Source organism: Thunnus thynnus, chromosome 19, assembly GCF_963924715.1.
Source record: "Thunnus thynnus chromosome 19, fThuThy2.1, whole genome shotgun sequence".
In the NCBI taxonomy this organism is placed as follows: domain Eukaryota; kingdom Metazoa; phylum Chordata; class Actinopteri; order Scombriformes; family Scombridae; genus Thunnus; species Thunnus thynnus.
Window position 1 is genome coordinate 14243691 of NC_089535.1, and position 17751 is coordinate 14261441.

At 40.9% G+C, this 17751-nt stretch overlaps 2 protein-coding genes across 3 annotated transcripts in view; both read left to right on the plus strand.

Moving 5' to 3' along the window:
• Nucleotides 1–1151: 1151 nt before the first annotated feature.
• surf4 (surfeit 4) lies at nt 1152–10542 on the plus strand. 2 transcript variants are annotated; one of them, XM_067573807.1, is made up of 6 exons: nt 1152–1392; nt 4904–5034; nt 5997–6073; nt 6176–6219; nt 6954–7140; nt 9234–10542. In XM_067573807.1, exons 2-6 carry the CDS (start codon nt 4929–4931, stop codon nt 9498–9500), a joined length of 681 nt encoding a protein of 226 aa, XP_067429908.1. In that variant the 5' UTR covers nt 1152–1392; nt 4904–4928; the 3' UTR covers nt 9501–10542. The 2 variants fall into 2 exon arrangements, with proteins under 2 accessions (XP_067429908.1, XP_067429906.1); XM_067573805.1 differs by having other exon boundaries at nt 1153–1392; nt 4848–5034.
• A 6057-nt stretch (nt 10543–16599) lies between these two features.
• Nucleotides 16600–17751, plus strand: part of ass1 (argininosuccinate synthase 1) — a 30500-nt gene continuing 29348 nt past the window's right edge. The window contains exon 1 of the mRNA XM_067573673.1: nt 16600–16758. The gene's annotated coding sequence lies outside the window, so the exon portion shown is untranslated. The remainder of the gene's footprint in view (nt 16759–17751) is intronic.

Sequence of the window (17751 nt, forward strand, 5' to 3'; positions counted from 1 at the left end):
TTATGCAGTCTGTGTTATATTATTATAGTATATTGTTTGTTTCTATCACTAACAGATACATGAGCATTGCGAGAGCATTGTAATGTTATAGTTTATTGATGTGGAGCCAATTTTAGGTACTTTGGGTAGATTAATAGTAATTGTACTGCATCATATCATATTATACATCAGTGTACACTTTATATAGCACCTTTCACACAAAGTGTGTAACACATCTCTTTAAAAGACAAGAAAGAGCGACAATTTAAACAACAGTTAGAATTAGGGCCAGACCGATACTGGAATTTTGGGCCTGATGCCAATACCGATATCAGGGAGTAAAGAAAAACTGATATCAATATATTGGCTGATAATCTTATATATACAGAATATACACATAAACACACATTTTTTGCAATGATCCCTCAAATGAGGTTATCAAACACTTGTGACAAAGATATGTAATGGAGGCAGGTTATTTTACAGTTTAACAATAAACTTTACTGTATAAAATTACATTAGTGCAATGGAACAGTAAACTTCACTGGGAATTTAATAACTATAAATAAAAAAACACAAAACATGTATATATTAAACTTGTATTGAGAAAAAGGATCAAATATACATAAAAAGCTGTCTATATAGCTAAAAAAAAAAATTAAAAATATATATTGGACAACATTTACGATACCGATATATCTGTGGTAGGCCAATATCGACTGATAATGGCTGACCAATATATCGGTCGGGCTCTACTAAGAATATTGAAATATTTTATGTAAAATCTTCATCTGAAAAGTAACTAAAGCTGTCCAATACATGATATTGGAGTAGCGAATACAATATTTCCCTCTCAAATGCAGTGGAGTTGAAATATGAAGTAGCATCAAATGGAAATACTCGAGTAAATAAGTACAGTACTCGAGTAAATGTACTTAGTTACTTTCCACCACTGGTTGTAAACCATTTTAAATCGCTGCACATGTTGCAGGCAGCGCGGTGTCTCATAGTTAATGGTAAAATAAATACAGGTGGGTGTGTAGGGTATGAACCTGTGCTTGTTTACATGTGTAAAAGCCGTAAACAAAGCCGTGTGAAGCCCCTGGCCGGATCAGTATACGTGGCACACAGCGGTTGCAGTTCCATGTAGGGGGGCTCTGACTCTGTCGGCAAATCGCGGGGCATTGTGGGGCGGAGGCGGCCTTTCTCTGCGTCCAGGCGATCGGGAAATCTTCAAGTAAATAACGTTAACAGGGGGAGGAACTGCCTGAGCGAAGCCTGCGGGGAGAAAAAAATCCAACACATCGAGGTTGTGTTGCGCTGAGCCTTAATTAATTAAAAAAAACATCTTAATATTACACAAATATGGGGCAAGAGGATCTCATGAACACGGCCGAAGACGTGGCAGACCAGGTAACTTCAGTTTTAGCACGACAGTTGTGAGCGTTTAGCCGCTGTTAGCACGTTAGCTGCTAACATAGTTTGCCTTAAGAATGAAGCAACGTTATTCTCTTTTGAGCCTTTCCTCCAGCATTTTGACGCCTTTCTATATTGTTTCTACAAGTCCACAGTAGCTTGCTGGTGTGCTTAGATAAACGCTAATTTATTCGCGACAAGTGGTTGAGATGTCTGGTGCTGTCATGTGTCTCTCCGGATGGATTTTAGATAGCATTATTAATTCACTCCGACAAAACTGACATATATAGTTAGCAACTTAGCCAACGTTTAAATGTATGAATTTGGATGGCTACTTCATTATATGCCAGCTAGTTAGCGTTATCGTGTCGTCTTTAGCCCCTCATGGGTTTATAACAGTATCACAGATATTGCCAGCCAGCAGTTGTGAAATCACCCAGCTTAGCAACCAAGTTATTGGCTAATACCAGTTAGTCATTAGCACCCTAATTGCTTGGTGTTACCGATGGTTAAGGGTGACTGAGTATCTACAAGTTGCAGTAGTTTTTCGTAATCTGAGCATCTGCATGTGGCCTTAGCAGATCAGGGTTTTTTTTTTGTCTTCCTGTGTGTGTTTTTGCTGCACTGGTGAGACAACAGGCAATGCACTTGTCTATAAGATCAGATTTCGGGTATGCCTGTAACCCATGTTGGTGTTAAGACTGTGAAAACAGCCCAGAGATGAGGCTTTGAGGAGATGTTTTTCTGGTCTGCACTGCAAAGTTGTTGCAGGCTCGTAAGAGGCATCTTCACTGTGCTGTAGTGTTGTATGCTATTTTCATGGCCTAATGTTTTTGCAGGACAGTCCAGGCATAATGTTAGCAGTAACCTTGGAAGACTACTGTCAGTTCGAACATCAAGTCATTAGAGTCAGGTCTGTGTATGTTTATGGCAGATGTGTTGACTGAACTCAACCCACTTTCCTAATCGAATTACATCTGATTGATTTATACTCTCCAATCACATGCTGTGTGCTTGTGCTATTCATTGTACAATTACATGAAACAGGAAACTTGCTTTATGACAAAAAAACCCCCCTGCAAATCCATTTTGAGGGCAAATCTCTCTTGTACGAGTCCCTGAGATATCATGTTATCTACACGTTACTCTACAGAATGATCTATTTCTGGGCTGTTGGAGCAACCTCGGGCTTGTTAGGATTGGCTCCCGGTTTGTCCATTCATGCCTCACACTGCAGTCATAGTGGGAGTTGGTGGACGCTGATAGGCTGCCGAGGTCTGACAGTGCTGATGTGGACTGCTGAGTAGGCGGGACAGGGGGCGGGTCGCTGCTCCTCTACTGGGTCACTGTAGTATCCCAGGATCTGATGATCATGAAACATGTTAGAGAGAATCTCATAGGGCAGTTTCATTTTTTGTTTTGCACTTGCACTTACAATGATACTAAAGATAATTTGGGTTTGTAACAGGAAGGCACAGCCCCGTTCTTGTCTTGATATTTGTAGACTGCAACTGAACTTCTACTTGGCACATGTTTTGCCCTCTACTCTTTTGAAATCAGTTACATATTGTTCTGTTCAATTCCAGCTAACATAATCAGTATACCTTTTGTAGATTTTGTTCATTAAGCCAAAAATATGTGAGATATGGGAAGAACACCTAAAGTGATCTTTTGTGCTCATACAATTTCCTTATATTTTATGAAGCACAGTGTTGTATAAATAATCATTACAACATTCATTTAAAGGTAGAGTCAGTGATTCAGGAGAAAGATTGTGGATATTTGAATAAAACATCCGAACAAATACACCCCTCCCTTCGTGCTCCTTCAAGAGCTCTGTCCCCCAATTCATGGACACATTGCCAAGACAATGACCAAAAGAGAAATGTGGCAGAATCCAGAGCGATGCGTCAGCTGCAGAATCACTTCTGTTCCTCACACATTATCATGAGCAGCAAAAAAAAATTCATCTCATGTGAGCACAACATCCACACTTCTCACTCGACCTGCGCTCAGCGTCTCTGTCCTCAGAAGCAGCCGTCTGTTAGCTGAGAGGACAGCGGCCGGACAAACTGCCTTCACCACGCTGACTGACAGCAGATATTTACTGAACCAAAATAGTTTGTATTTTTTGATTCACAGATCCCCAGTCACAGTAGCAAGTGAGAGGAAGAAGAAACAGGTGACTGGCTCACAGACAGACTGGGAGCCTTGATCGATCATTGCAGATATGGTTAATGAAAATGGAGTTCAAAACACACATAGAGCAGGATATTGCTATGATTCAAACAGCTGCCTGCGCCGATTCTGCTTCACTAAACATGACAGAAGCATTTAGGACTGTAAAGAAACACGGGGAATCTCCGTGAGACGCACGTCACTGGTGCATGTCTCAGGTTCAGTGTGGATTGATACATTAAGCGTATCTGTTCTGTGAGACGTGCAAGCGACAGACGTCAAAAGCAATTCTAAAAATGCTGTCTGTGTGAATTGGCCTCTCTCCAGTTCACCAGCCCTCCCCCCACCGTTCAACGGGGTGCTGAAGACAGGAGACTGTTGTGTCATCACAGACAGCCACCCTGATAACTTCCCCCTGTCCGGTGTACGAGCACGAACGCCCGCTGTTGCTGATTGGCTGGAATAGTGTTGTGTGGCTCAGTCCGAGCCACTTTGTTTGTTTCCCAATTACAGAGCCAGGGTTGTGTATGGATACCTGATTTTTTTTTCAGCGCACACACAGTGCAGACAAGCTAGTAGACTGTGAGGAGATATTTGCTGAATTTGACAAGCTTTCTCCAGAATCACTGACTCTACCTTTAATGTTAATGTTTAAATGTCATATCATGTAAGAGATGACCTGACAAGTCTAAAAAGAAAAACAGACCAAACTGAAAAAGAGACCAAAACAAATGAATATTTTGTACTTCTAAAGCAGTGAAAACTCTACAGGAAGAAGACTAACCACTGTAGCTTTAGTTGCTGGTGAACTCTGTCTTCTACTTCACAAGTTGATCCACACTATTTAGCAAGAAAACTTCTTAAGCCTACCTCACCCAAGGCAGCGATCTGCTTTAAATGACTACTGTTTCAACATTCATTTAGCATGACGGTTGCATTTAAATGACTAGTGGGTGAATTCCCACCCTTATAATTGACAATGTAAATAATAATTAGTAGCAGCAGCCCTGAAGACTTTTTAAACTATTTAGACTATGAGATTTGTCGGACTGGTAGCAGGTCAGAATATGTTTTTTTGTGTTTTCTAAAAGGAAGCTTTACAGGGCTTTTGTTGAAATTACATGACATGTTACTGCTTGGTGACCCAGTTATGTTGATCTCAGCTTTGCTGTGGTTAGCAAGGTGAATGCTCAGGAACCACATCCTTTGATTTGTTCTTTCCATTAAGTCATCTTTTTTCTTGTAATTCACGTATCTTCTTCTCTGTTACCCAGTTCTTGCGGGTAACCAAACAGTACCTGCCCCACCTGGCACGTCTTTGTCTCATCAGCACCTTCCTGGAGGACGGCATCCGCATGTGGTTCCAGTGGAATGAGCAGAGAGACTACATCGAGGCTACCTGGAGCTGCGGCTACTTCCTGGCTACGTGCTTTGTGCTACTTAACCTCATAGGACAGTTGGGTGAGTGGATTGGAGACGGCGCAGGTCAGACTAAGGTCTGAACGTGAAATAAATCAACTCAGATTTTCTGTGTTAGGAAGTTAAATGATTTTGCATTACCGGGTGGTGCGTGACAAACCGCTTAGCAAAGGAGATCATCAGTATAAAAATGGAAATTTATTTGCATCAGTCTGAAACTTAAATTGATTCATGATCCAGGGGCAAATGGTTTAAATGTATCAAAAGTTTAAAAGTGTGCTCAATGCATTTCAGCAGCAATTTGTTTACACTTTACAGATAGCTGTGCAATAAATATAAGCACCGTTCTGGGATTTGAACTATCTTGCTGATTTAATTCAGGAGATACTGACAAGACTTGTTGAAGGACGCCATCAGGCAGCCCACACGTACACAGATTAGTTTACCGCAGCAGGTGTGAAAATGCATCTCTGAGCTCCTTGAACTTTGCAGCAGATGGGCTGTAAGATCAGAAGTTTGCACACCGCACGGCGATGAAGGCATCAGCGGAAACGTTCCGCTTCCCTGCGCTTGAAACATAAACTGGATTTACAGAACATGTAAAAAAAAAAAATCTGTTGAAGTTTACTGCTAGAAACACACCACAGATGAAGCTGCTTCAGTGGCCATAAACTGTAGTCACCAAAGCTAGATACGTGAGGTAGGAAAACGAACAGTCTTTATAGAATAAGTAATAGAAATCCACAGGCCTTATGTTTTGCCTCCCAAATGAAATAAGTCTTCACTCTTGTCGCATATAATATGCCGCTGTCCTCTAAATAGTCCTGAAACTGTAAACTATTCTACTTCCCTGCAAAAAAACAGAATATGTTGACAAGTATGCAAACAATTGAAAATAGTATTATCCCTCTAACTCATTATTGTGATTATTATAAGTATTTTGCAGCCATAATGGCCATAACTTTCCTGTTAAAATACCTTTGCCCTGCTGTGTGTCCTAACAGGTGGTTGTGTCCTCATCCTCAGTAGAAATTTTGTACAGTATGCCTGCTTTGGATTATTTGGCATCATAGCGCTACAGGTGAGAATATTGACATTATAACAACTTTTTTAAATGTAAATTTGCAGCAATACGTCACTGTGTCTAATCTGGAATATCTTGTCTTTTTTTTTTTCCCACCAGACTGTCGCATACAGCATTTTATGGGATCTTAAATTTTTGATGAGGTAGGTGTCACACTGTGCAACTGACTGGTGTTTTCTGGTGTTGTGTTTTGAATTTCACTGCCTATCATAGATGAGTAGTACCTTAATTAAGTTGACAGAATGTATTGCTTTTGCTGTTCAACTGGAACTTTTTAATATGCTTGCATAGGCAGGAAATGAGAAATCTCCTCACTCGTCAAGCAGACACCGACAATTATAATTGCTGCAGTTACTGTGGACAAGACCTGTGATTTATTTTGTCAGACAGGCAAGATCGACCGTTAGAGAAATCTCTTAAATACAGAGCGACATTGGAGTTTCTCTGTGTCTGCATTCTGTGTACTTTTTAAATGATGTGTTGTTGGTTGTTAGCATTAACTCAGGGTATACTGTAGTGTGTCAGTTGCGTAATCAACGACTTGGCTAAGAAAGAAGAAAACAGCGTAAAAATACCCACTTTTTGTCAAACAAAATAAGCAATACTCAATAGACAACATGAATGTGATTTTTTTTTTTTTAAAGAAATTAACATATTAATTAGTAATTAAGGGAACAGGTAATTTCAACCCTACTAAATAACCACAGTCAGTAATGAGATCATAACCAGCTAATAACAATTTGGCAGTTGAAATCAGCCTCAGCAATCCTGTTTGCACAGTATGCGCTCTATACCGCAGACATTTTTCTGAAGGCTGACTGATGGTCTGACATGCGCTTTCCAAAAATAACCGTCCCCTTCACTTCTCCTCTCTCAGAAACCTTGCCCTCGGAGGTGGTCTGCTCCTGCTGCTGGCTGAGTCTCGTTCGGAAGGGAAGAGCATGTTTGCTGGAGTCCCCTCCATGGGAGAGAGTTCGCCGAAGCAGTACATGCAGCTGGGCGGACGAGTACTGCTAGTGCTCATGTTCATGACTCTGCTACACTTCGACTCCAGCTTCTTCTCTGTGAGTACCGACAACACCAATCGCCGCTACATTCTGCAACTTGTTCATATAAATGGATTTCTTATGCCACCTTATTTATATGGATGCAGACTAAATGTTGGGTAGCAAGAGTTTACAAGGAGCTATTAGATTTAGACTTGTTTATCAGGACTGTTTCCACTCAGTTTGGCTCATAATCACTGTTTTAGTATACATAAAGTTCAACATCAAACTGTTGAAGGGTACGGCAGAATTTGTGTCTTTCTTTTAAGCACTTAAAGGACCATGCAGGTGGTTTTGCATGTTTTAGTCAATGGAAAACGATCTCTGTCCACATGAGCGTTTTAGCATCGTTTCAGAAATAATCTCTGTCCATACTAACACACCTGAAAATGCAAATCAGACGACCATTCATGTACACTGGCCATGCACGTCATAAATGTGGGTGATTCTTATAGTATCGCTAGTCCACAGTTGCTTTGAAAAGCTTCTCCTTAAGTTCATTAAATCCTTGCAGCATCCGAAGGGAGCTGGACTGATGTGTTGTTAAATCCACAGCCTCTGAGAAGTGCTGCACCAGAGCGCAGTGCAGTCACTTATGGCCATTCACTGTTTACCTTTATTAAATCGCCTGAAATCGACACCAGGCTGATACAGTATAACCACACATACTTCTACACACGTCAGACTGGTCGGTTATAACTCGATATTCTGCTTTTTATGAAGGAGACGACGGTTAGCAGAGCTCATCATAGTCTCTTGAGTAGCATCTCATGTTTTATCCTTGAAACACATTGCAGTGCAAACGCTGTTGTGTCACATTAATTATTAAACTATGTGACAATGTACGAGCTGAGATACATTATAATTATTGCAGAAATAGCGTCGGCCCGATATAATCACACAAACGGCTTCACCAAATCAATTTCTTTATTTTTTATTTCTATCTTTATTATAGTAACTGAAAAACACTACTCCGTCTGTGTTTGGCTGCAGATTTGTGGTGATGTGTGTTCATGTTGAGACGCTCTGAACCATCCAGACATTTCCTGAAGAAAAGCTTTCCATTTGCAGAGATGTCGTTATCACGGTTAACTGTGATTGGCACAGCTGTTTCAGTGCTATGAAAGCACTGATGTGAGAGTATTTAATAATGACTACACCCGCTGATCTATATTGACTCAGCCCTTCTGCACGGTGCGCTGCTCCGCACACAAACCAAAATAACAGGTGCGCATACGCCCACTCAGTCTGTGTGCCTAAGGCCTACCACACTGTGCTTTGCATTTATTATTCAAATTTCAACTGAGGGTGCAAAATATTAAACTGAGGGTGCAATGTCAGACAACTAAATCCAAATGTCAAATAAGCAAACCTGTTGTGAAAAACATCATGTGTGTTTCTTTCATTAAAAAAAGCCCTTTTAGTAGTTACTTGTAAGTTTAACACCGTGTACACAGAAAGCGTTTCAGCCGTGTTCTCAGGCAGCAACACAGAAGTTGACTCACATTTCAGAACAGCGCCACATAGAGGCTCCCAAACGCGAATCATTATTTATTCCTGAATTAATAGATATTTGGCATCATTTTTGGCATTTAAAAGAAGATTTTTTTTTGGCGGGGTGGAGGTTCTTGTTGGCCTGGCAGCTCGCCAGGTCTTTACAATTATAGAGGAAACACTGGATAGCACACTTCACTAAAACTAGTGTCTGTCTGTAAGGTATGAAATCCTTTTAAAGACTTTTTAAAACAAGAGATATTCATCTCAAATAGAGGCCTGAATAAATTAGAGTTGACTAACTAAAGAACAGTATGGTTTTTGAATATGGTTGGTTGTGCAATTTTGCTGTAAATGGACTAAAACAAGCAAAACAACAGCAAAAAGTCCTTTTTTAAAATTTCTCCTTACATTTGGTTTTAATTGTGAAGCACCCTCGAGACTTTTAATGACCGTTTATCACTGCTATACCATTTTATTCATATTTTTAATGTAGGCCTTTTTAAAAAAAGAGGTTTCATCTTTATTTAACGATGGAATGCATTACTGTCTCCAGATTATATTTTTAGGGTTATCTTGGTAAAACCTTTCACTTAAACTTTTGCATTCTTCTACAGATCCTGCAGAACATGGTGGGGACTGCTCTCATCATCCTGGTGGCCATCGGCTTCAAAACCAAGCTAGCGGCATTGACCCTCGTCGTGTGGCTTCTGGCTATCAACGTCTACTTCAACGCTTTCTGGACCATCCCCGCCTACAAGCCCATGCACGACTTCCTCAAGTACGACTTCTTTCAGACCACCTCTGTCATCGGCGGCCTGCTGTTGGTGGTGGCACTCGGGCCCGGCGGAGTGTCCATGGACGAGAAAAAGAAAGAGTGGTAGGCAAAAGGGGGTTAAGATAAGAGGATTGCACAGCATCACTGACTTCCCCCCACCGACTGGGACACAAAGACCCTCCCTCTCCTCCAGTTCATCCAACCTGGGTACACACGGTTTTTTTTTTTTCTAGCTTATTTTTTTATTTGGCCAAATCCGTAGACACTGCCTCACGCATCAATGGACCTTTTTTTTCAGTTTTCTTCCCAACTGCTGTTTTTGTTTTTTAGTTGAAAATGGTAATGCCATATTTTTTCTAAACCCTTCTTGTATGTCCTTTTTTTCATGACAGCAAGAATAAAAAAGGCCCACGTATTTCAAAGTGCAAGGTAAACAATTAATGGATGATAAGTGAAAGAAAAAAATATTTGTTCTGTCTGAAGAAGGAATGAAAGAAATGTATTGTTTTATGGGTGTCATGCCATAGTTGTCATGGTTTAATTTTCATATTTACTGAATAAAACCGACAAAGTGGAGAGAGCGCAGCAGTTTTGGTTCCCCCATGGATGCTGATCTTTTTCTGCCATTGGATCTGGGAGCGTCTGAGATTTACTCACCATACTGATCCTGAGACCTTGGGCACTTATTTGGCAGCAACTCGCCTTGACTCCCCAGGTTTCACCTGCCCTCTGTTTGTTTTTGTTTTTTTGTTGCTGAGACTCCAACCCTTTCCATACATTCGTACACCTTCATTCTCAACTGACTGTCAACTCTTTGTTAATGGGGAGTCGATTCTGGGGCGGGGCGTGTACATTGTATACTAAGTGGTGGATTGCAGTCATGCTTTATTGAAAGTTGCAACACAGTTGTTAGCTCCAGGACTTGTTATTGGGCACTTTGTTCTGTATGTCTTTGGCAAATGCCTAACTAGTGAACTGTATATGATTGGGGATAATAGGGGGGGAGGCTCAACGTTTGTGAAACACCATATTCTGAGATCTAGAAAAGCAAAGAGGACTAAGCAGAGGCACTAGCCACCTGGACTTTGTCTTTGCTCAGTGTTTTTTGCCTTGTGTAAGAAAATAAAAAGATTATTCAGTGTATTGATTTTCAGAAGTTTATATTGTATTTTTGATCATTTGTTTTTTGATTTTGGAAGTTAATGGCGAAGAAATAAAAATTCAAAAACATAAAGTCACTGTCTCAGTTAAGGTCTAAAGCTCTTATGATGTTCTCAGAGGTTGTAATGACACTGGCAGCCCAGATAGTCAAATTAATGTAAATGATCCAACAATGAGGCACACAATGGAGTGCAGTATAGTACAGGCTTTGTGACCTATTGCATATCACAGCCTCTCACAATACAAAGTTCAAAATCATTGTTTTGCAATACTGAATGAAGCTTTGTTAGTTATACTTACTGTAGGTGTTGGAATCAGCCTCCACTGAGAGCAGTTTGTTTTAGGGTCAGAGACTTTGAGGAAATGCTGACCTCCAGTGGACGTCTTTGGTAAAAGTTCTCTGCAATGGAGCATTTCATCATATTCAGCCATGTTATCAAAACACATCTAAAGATGTTTGTGTCACGTTGCAGTGGGATTTTTATTGCTGTCATGGTCGAACAACAAAATTGAAACATAATACATAATAATGATGTAGAACTATTAAGAAGGAAGAGAAGGAGACCAGTATTTATAGAAACCTGAGCACTCCTTTCTAAATAAGATCAAAACCCCAAGGAGACTTTGCATATTTGCTTTTGTTTAGGCTAAAACCCAAAATCCCTAAAAGGCTTTTTTCTTTACATTTTAAGAAAAGTTAAATAAAACTTTTTGTGTATGCAATGATACTGCTATCTGCGTATCAGGCGGAAAATCTATAGGAGATGGGTCGATAGCTGGACTCAGGGTCACCTAACCCTGCCCTCTGGGATGAGATCTGCGTGGTGAATGATCTCATCCTTCAGTCCTCACAAGGCACAGTACAAGCCTGCGCTCGAGTAATGGGACTTGCAGCCTCAGTTGAGAGGACCCTGAGGCTGAACCTCTCAGGCCTGAGTGATGCACAGAAGGCAGAGGTTATGATGCGGCATACAACCCCACCAAAGGTCTTTTCGGTCCAGCTCTGGCAGAGATGAGGGAGACCAGCACCCTCAGGAAACAAGAAGGTGAAGCCTTAAACCTCTGCCTATCCCAAAGACACATCCCTCGCCCCCTTCAGGGACCAAGGGCTGGCTTTGCTGCTGCAGCTGCAACAGTTAGTAGGAGACGGGGGTGCCAGACCTGAGACAGGCAGCTGGTCAACAGACTAACCAGCAGCCTCAGTCAGAAAACCCAAGGCCATGAGGCAAACACTCCTTTGCTGTAGTGGCTTCCCCACCCCGGGGAAGGAAAGAAGAAGCGGGTGACCTAGCACTCCTTGCTTCTCCCTCTCCCTCTTCTGTCCCAAGGGAACCCCCTGTATGGAAAGTGAACTCTCCACCAGCAGGTGGTGGAGCAAATTTGGCAGAAATACGGCTGGGCAGCTGTAGATCTCTTCCCCTCGCAGGAGAACACTTAGTGTCTGCTGTTTTTCTCCCATAACGTAAATGCACCTCTGGGTGTGGATGCTCTGGCCCACCCATGGCCAAACGTGCTGCTTTATGCATTCCCCCCTCTCACCCTGATCTCCCCCACCCTAGCCAGACTGAGAGGGCAGGGCTTGTCGCTAATCCTGATAGTGCTGCGCTGGTCATCCAAGCATTGGGTAGCAGAAATAATACAACTTCTGGGAGGCAAGCCATGGTCTCTCCCCATACACAGGGATCTTTTGTCCCAGGTGTGCGGGGAGATCTACCACCCTCACCCAGACTGCATAGTGCTCTCGGCTTAGCCCATGAGAGGTGGAACCTGAACGTTGCAGGCCTGCCTGTGCAGGTCATTGACACTCACTCTCTTCACAGTGGCAAGTGTGCCTTTTTGAGGAGTGGTGGACTTGAGGCACACCATTCCTTTTCCTTGTACTGTGGTTGACCTGCTTTGTTTCCTGTAGGAATTAGTAGATAAGTGGAAAAGCCTTTTCTACAATTAAAGTACACTTAGCCGCCATCTCATGGCCTGGGGGGCATCAACCTTTAGTTTGTCGTTTCATGAAAGGTACACACCACAAGGTCCTGGTTTACAGGCCCCTGGTTCCTCTGTGGGATCTGTAGGTTGTGTTGAATGCCCTATCTCATCAACCATTTGAGCCCATAGAGACGGTGGGGATGAAGTTTATTTCACTTAAAATGATTTTGCTCTTAGCTTTAACCACAGCAAAGCATGTGAGTGACTTACAGGCTTTGTTCATCTGCCCTTCCTGCTTGCAGTGTGCCCCAGGTCTCACCAAGGTCAGCCTACTGCCCAATCCAGCTTTTGTGTCTAAGGTGGTGGAGTCAGCCCTACAGATGTCCCACAGTGGAGCTTTCGGCTTTTCATCCACCTCCATTATCCTCAGTGGGGTCCAAAGGCTTCACACATTATGCTTGGTGCAGGCCCTGCATGTGTATGTGAGTAGGTCAGCAGGATTCAGGAAAGAGGGTCAGCTGTTTGTGTCCTGGATCATTCCCCATAAAGGCAAGCCATTGTTCCTCTGGAGGCCATATATAGCTTATAGATGTAGGGGTTTGCAGCCCCCCGAGTGTTTGAAGGCTCATCCCACAAGGGGTGTGGCCATTTCATGGGCCCTGTTCAAGGGAGTTTCAATACATGACATTTGTGCTGCAGCTATGCCTCACACTTGTAAGGTTTTACAGGCTGGATGTCTCAGGGCCATCCTTAGCACAATCAGTGCTAAAGGCAAATCTTCCAAGATCACTGTGATAATCACTACCCGGCTCAACATTATTTATGGCTTCGAGAAAATTCATGCAATCCAGGAGAGAGGAGAGAAAGAATTTTGGGTTACTCAATGTATTCCCCGGATATTTTATAATAGAGGGAGATGTTTTACCATTACTTCCCTCCTTGCATAGAAACCAGTCTAGAATGATTTGGGAGGGGTTGGTCAACTGTGGTAATATGTCACTGACAGATGTGGTTTCATTGGAGCTTTTATAGTTGGTCACACCAAACCGATTCCCATAGCAAACCATCTCACTCTGTTATCAAAGAACTGGGGATTACGTTAAGTAACCCAAAGTTTCCACATCACAACTGTGTAAATTGCTCAAACAGCTCAAACATCAAACTGAGGGAACAAGAAGAAAAACATATTTTTAAAAGCCCAAGCCAAGACAACCCTGATGTCATCATCGAGTTCAAAATTTGATAAGCTCCATCCAGAGCAACAGAAGACATTATAGATGTTTTCACTGTCTGAATAGCAGCTTACTCCACATGATGAGTAAACTAAAGTTATTGTGTAAACTTGAATGAAAATTTGATAGGAGATGGTCAAAAGGGGTCCAACAGCAAACCTTTGCCCCAGTGGTTTAAGTCTCTGAAATCTTTTCATATTTGCGATTGTAATGAAACTGTACAATTCATCACCAGGGCATTTCCTGCATACACATAGTTTAAATCGGCTATGGTACCAAATGTATTGTAATATTATTTAATGTCTGTATGAATGAACTGCTGCAGCAACAGGGAGCTCACTATTACACCACCACTATGTGTGTATTGTGGATTTTTTTTCTCACTTTCTTTATTGTACACATGTTCATATACATAGATACATAGACAATAGAAAACGTAAACAAAAAAAGAGTGCAGGAAAGTTGGCTTGGTTCCTGACCATTGTTTCTTATGAATATTGAATTTTCCAAAAATAATAAATAGTTGTATGATATACAGCATGTTATTTTCAATCTTATCTTGACTAAAATATAACATTACATCAAACATATCTATTTCAACATTCATCTAAAGTTTCTTTTTTAGAAAGTTGGCTACATCAATCCAGAACATTCTTGTACATATACAGTGAAAAAATAGATGGGAAATACTCCTCTAGTCTCCTACTTTTCTAGTCCACAAAATTCACACTTATAATCAATATCTGGTTGGAATCTTTCTAACACGTTTTACCAGATAAATTCTATACAATATCTTGAAAGACATATTTATTTAGTATATTTAGTATTTATCACAATTTTTCCATGCTTTCTCCCACTGTATATCATCAAATAAGACCAAAAACATCTAGATGATGGGACAGTAACACAACTAAGTTTGTTCCTAATATTTTTGTTAGAGCACTTCTCTTTCAATATATTAGTTTCACCAATATAAATATTTTCCACAAAATCTTCAACGTTAATTAATTGATTAAATTCATCAAGTAGCGTGGTATTTTCACTCTCAGTGATGTGATGTCAAGTTCATTCTATGCCTCATGTGGACACAGGAGATGTAGAAGTAATGAATAAACAGTTGAAATCGTTAGTGGTCCATGTACCCTCTGTCCAAAGCTGTGTTCAACTTGTTTGACAACAGGATAAACAAATATACAATGCATTATTTTGTTTTTCCGTTTTTCGCTTGAATTTAAAAAATGGAATGCATCAACACCTCCATCTGTAACTGGATACTGGACCTCCTAACTGAAAGACCCCAGACCCAGGTTCTCTGAAGGTTTTGTCAAGAATAACCATTAGGGAACCTTCAGGGAATGTTCCCTAAAGGTTCTCTTAAGGTTTCACAAAAATAAGGGTCAGAGAACCTTTAGAGAACATTCCTGGAAGGTTCTCTAAAGGTTATTTTTGTGCAACCTTCAGAGAAAGGTTCTGTAAAGGTTTTTCAAATTAATCTTTAAAGAATTTTTCTAGTATGTTCTTTAAAGGTTGCAAATTATATATAAGAGAACCTTCAGGTAATGTTCCTTAACGGTTCTCTGAAGGTTTCATAAAAAAAATAAAGCCGAGAGAACCTTTAGAGAAAGTTCCCTATAGGTTTCACAAAAAATAACCTTCACATTACAGACATTACCTGAAGGTAACCTGAGGGTTTTTAAAAAAACATTTCCAGGTCACTCACATCTCCAGGTCACTCACAATTTAGGATTACACTCAAAACTTATAAGAGAAAGACTCAAAGAAATACACTGGAAGCTGGTAGAGTTCAATGTGAATAGGTTTACTCTGCATAAAGAGCATTACAAAGCAAACCGAGGTCTTGATCCCGGGATAAAGAACCTAATGCAAAATCATAAAACATTAAATTATATAGGCTACCTCTCCTAACCCTTCCTAAACCCCTCCCTGTCACTGACGTAAATGTTATCTTTGCACAGTTACTAACATGTTGCACAGTTACTAGCATAACTGATTGCTGGTGTGATCATAGGCTATACATCAAAACAAAAGATTAAATGCGAATTTAACAAGCCAGAATTGAATCCCCCAACTTACAGTACTGTGAATAGCGCCACTCGGCCAGACGTACCAATACACTTCATGTCATTCTTGCAAGTCACTATTTAATTTAGCTCTATGCGCAGCGTGCTGCAAACTTTGAATAAAAAGTTATCACAATATGTAATAGCACAACGTGCTGTCATCATAACAATAACCTGCCTACTTGTCAGACTAAGAAAAGTCTGCTTTGATGAAGGACTTCTGTCTTCTGGCTATGCTTTCCTGTGTGGCCGCGGCGTGTGGCCTCTGTTTCACACACATCTCTGCAAATCCCCAATATCGAAGGAGGCAACCCCTGGTCTATTTACTGTATCATCACGTAAAGTTAGCCAAGTGTCATCTCTGTTGTCACACAAGCGGGAGCTGACAGTGAAAGTCCATAGGTCTATGGGGGAAGCATGAGGAGGATATATTTGTCCTCAAGGGGGTTAAAAATAACTCAGCAGAGGCAAGAGTATGTAGATCAGAGGGGAGAAATCCCCACTACACTCCCGGCAAATCACACCCTGAGTATTCCTTTATTAAACCACGTGTAATAGAAAATAGTCCTATTTTATATCGGATGCCTTTATTGTTCCATATGAAGTACCTATGGGGCGAAAAGTTATGTTTGTAAGCTAATAACCAAGCTGTCAGTGCTTGCCGTTGAAAATTTGCCGACTTTATATATCACAGCCGTCATATATCAACAGGGTAGTCACATTTTAGTGGACATTTGATACCACCAGCTCAATCAAACAGGTAATTGTGAATAGTGAGCGTCGTCGATGACGCAATGACAGTTGGACCAGTCAGACCGCAGCAGCGAGTCGAGCCGCCGAGGTAAACTGAGCACGCCGCTGCTGCTCTCCTCCACTTCTCCGCTCCTCACCGACCGGTGCACAGCAACGACGCTTCAAGCTAGCTGTCCTTCATCTCCCTCCCCGTTATTAGGAAAGTCACTCTTTGGTAAGTATAACCTAGCTTCGTGTCTCTATGTTTCACCTGCAGGTTTTTATCCGTCAATCACAGCGGCTGATTTAACTTTAGCCGCATGGTAAAACATAGCAACGGTTAGTCGCCAACGTTTTCGACTGGGAAAACATGTACAACACGTATGTGTGTTTTGTTGCTTTTTTTGTTGTGGTGATGATGAATGTGTTTAGCTAATAAATGAACAACTTTGTTAAGATCAATGGGCATGACCGTAGATTTGGTATGGACCAATATTAAGCTGTTGCTTGATTTTCCCTACTAATACAGTACCGCTCTCAAACAATTTAACCACTTGAACTCCATGTAAGGTTAAGGGTAAGGTGTCTGCAGAGTTGCCAGGTTTGTGTCTTTTCTGCAAACCAAATGCGCTCTTATGGTAAAGAGTGAAATAGCAGCATATGGGGGACACTTGACCTGACGATCTGGCAACCCTCAACTTCAAGCTGTAGGTATTGTTGACTAGCAACAGCAGTCTGAAACGGTAAGTATTTATAGTTTAATCGCTACAAATAGCACAGAATTTAAAACGACTTCACTGGATAAAACTAAGATAATTTGATATAATATAATTTCAGGTGTTAGGTGTAGGTAGCTACTTTGTGATTGTTGCTCAGACATGCTGTTTAATTAGACATTTTTATTACTGTTGGTGAAAATTCCTCCCAAAAGCAAATTAAGATATGTGGTCCTTTTTTAAAGAAGAACCAAAGTATCTGTAACAATTAAGGTTAATTAATAAGAATGTTCTGTAATCAATCCAAACATTAATCTTTGATAAGTGGGAGAAATATTTACTATTTAATGCCATCTCTCCCCTTTTCCATGAGTGGATCTGCCCTTAAACATGCAGGAGTGGAAAATGAGTTCTAAAAAATAATTTAATGTTACTAAGTTACTTATCTTATTTGCACCTAAGTAAAACATTTCTACACATACTTTTTAAATATTTCATATATTTTGGATTTT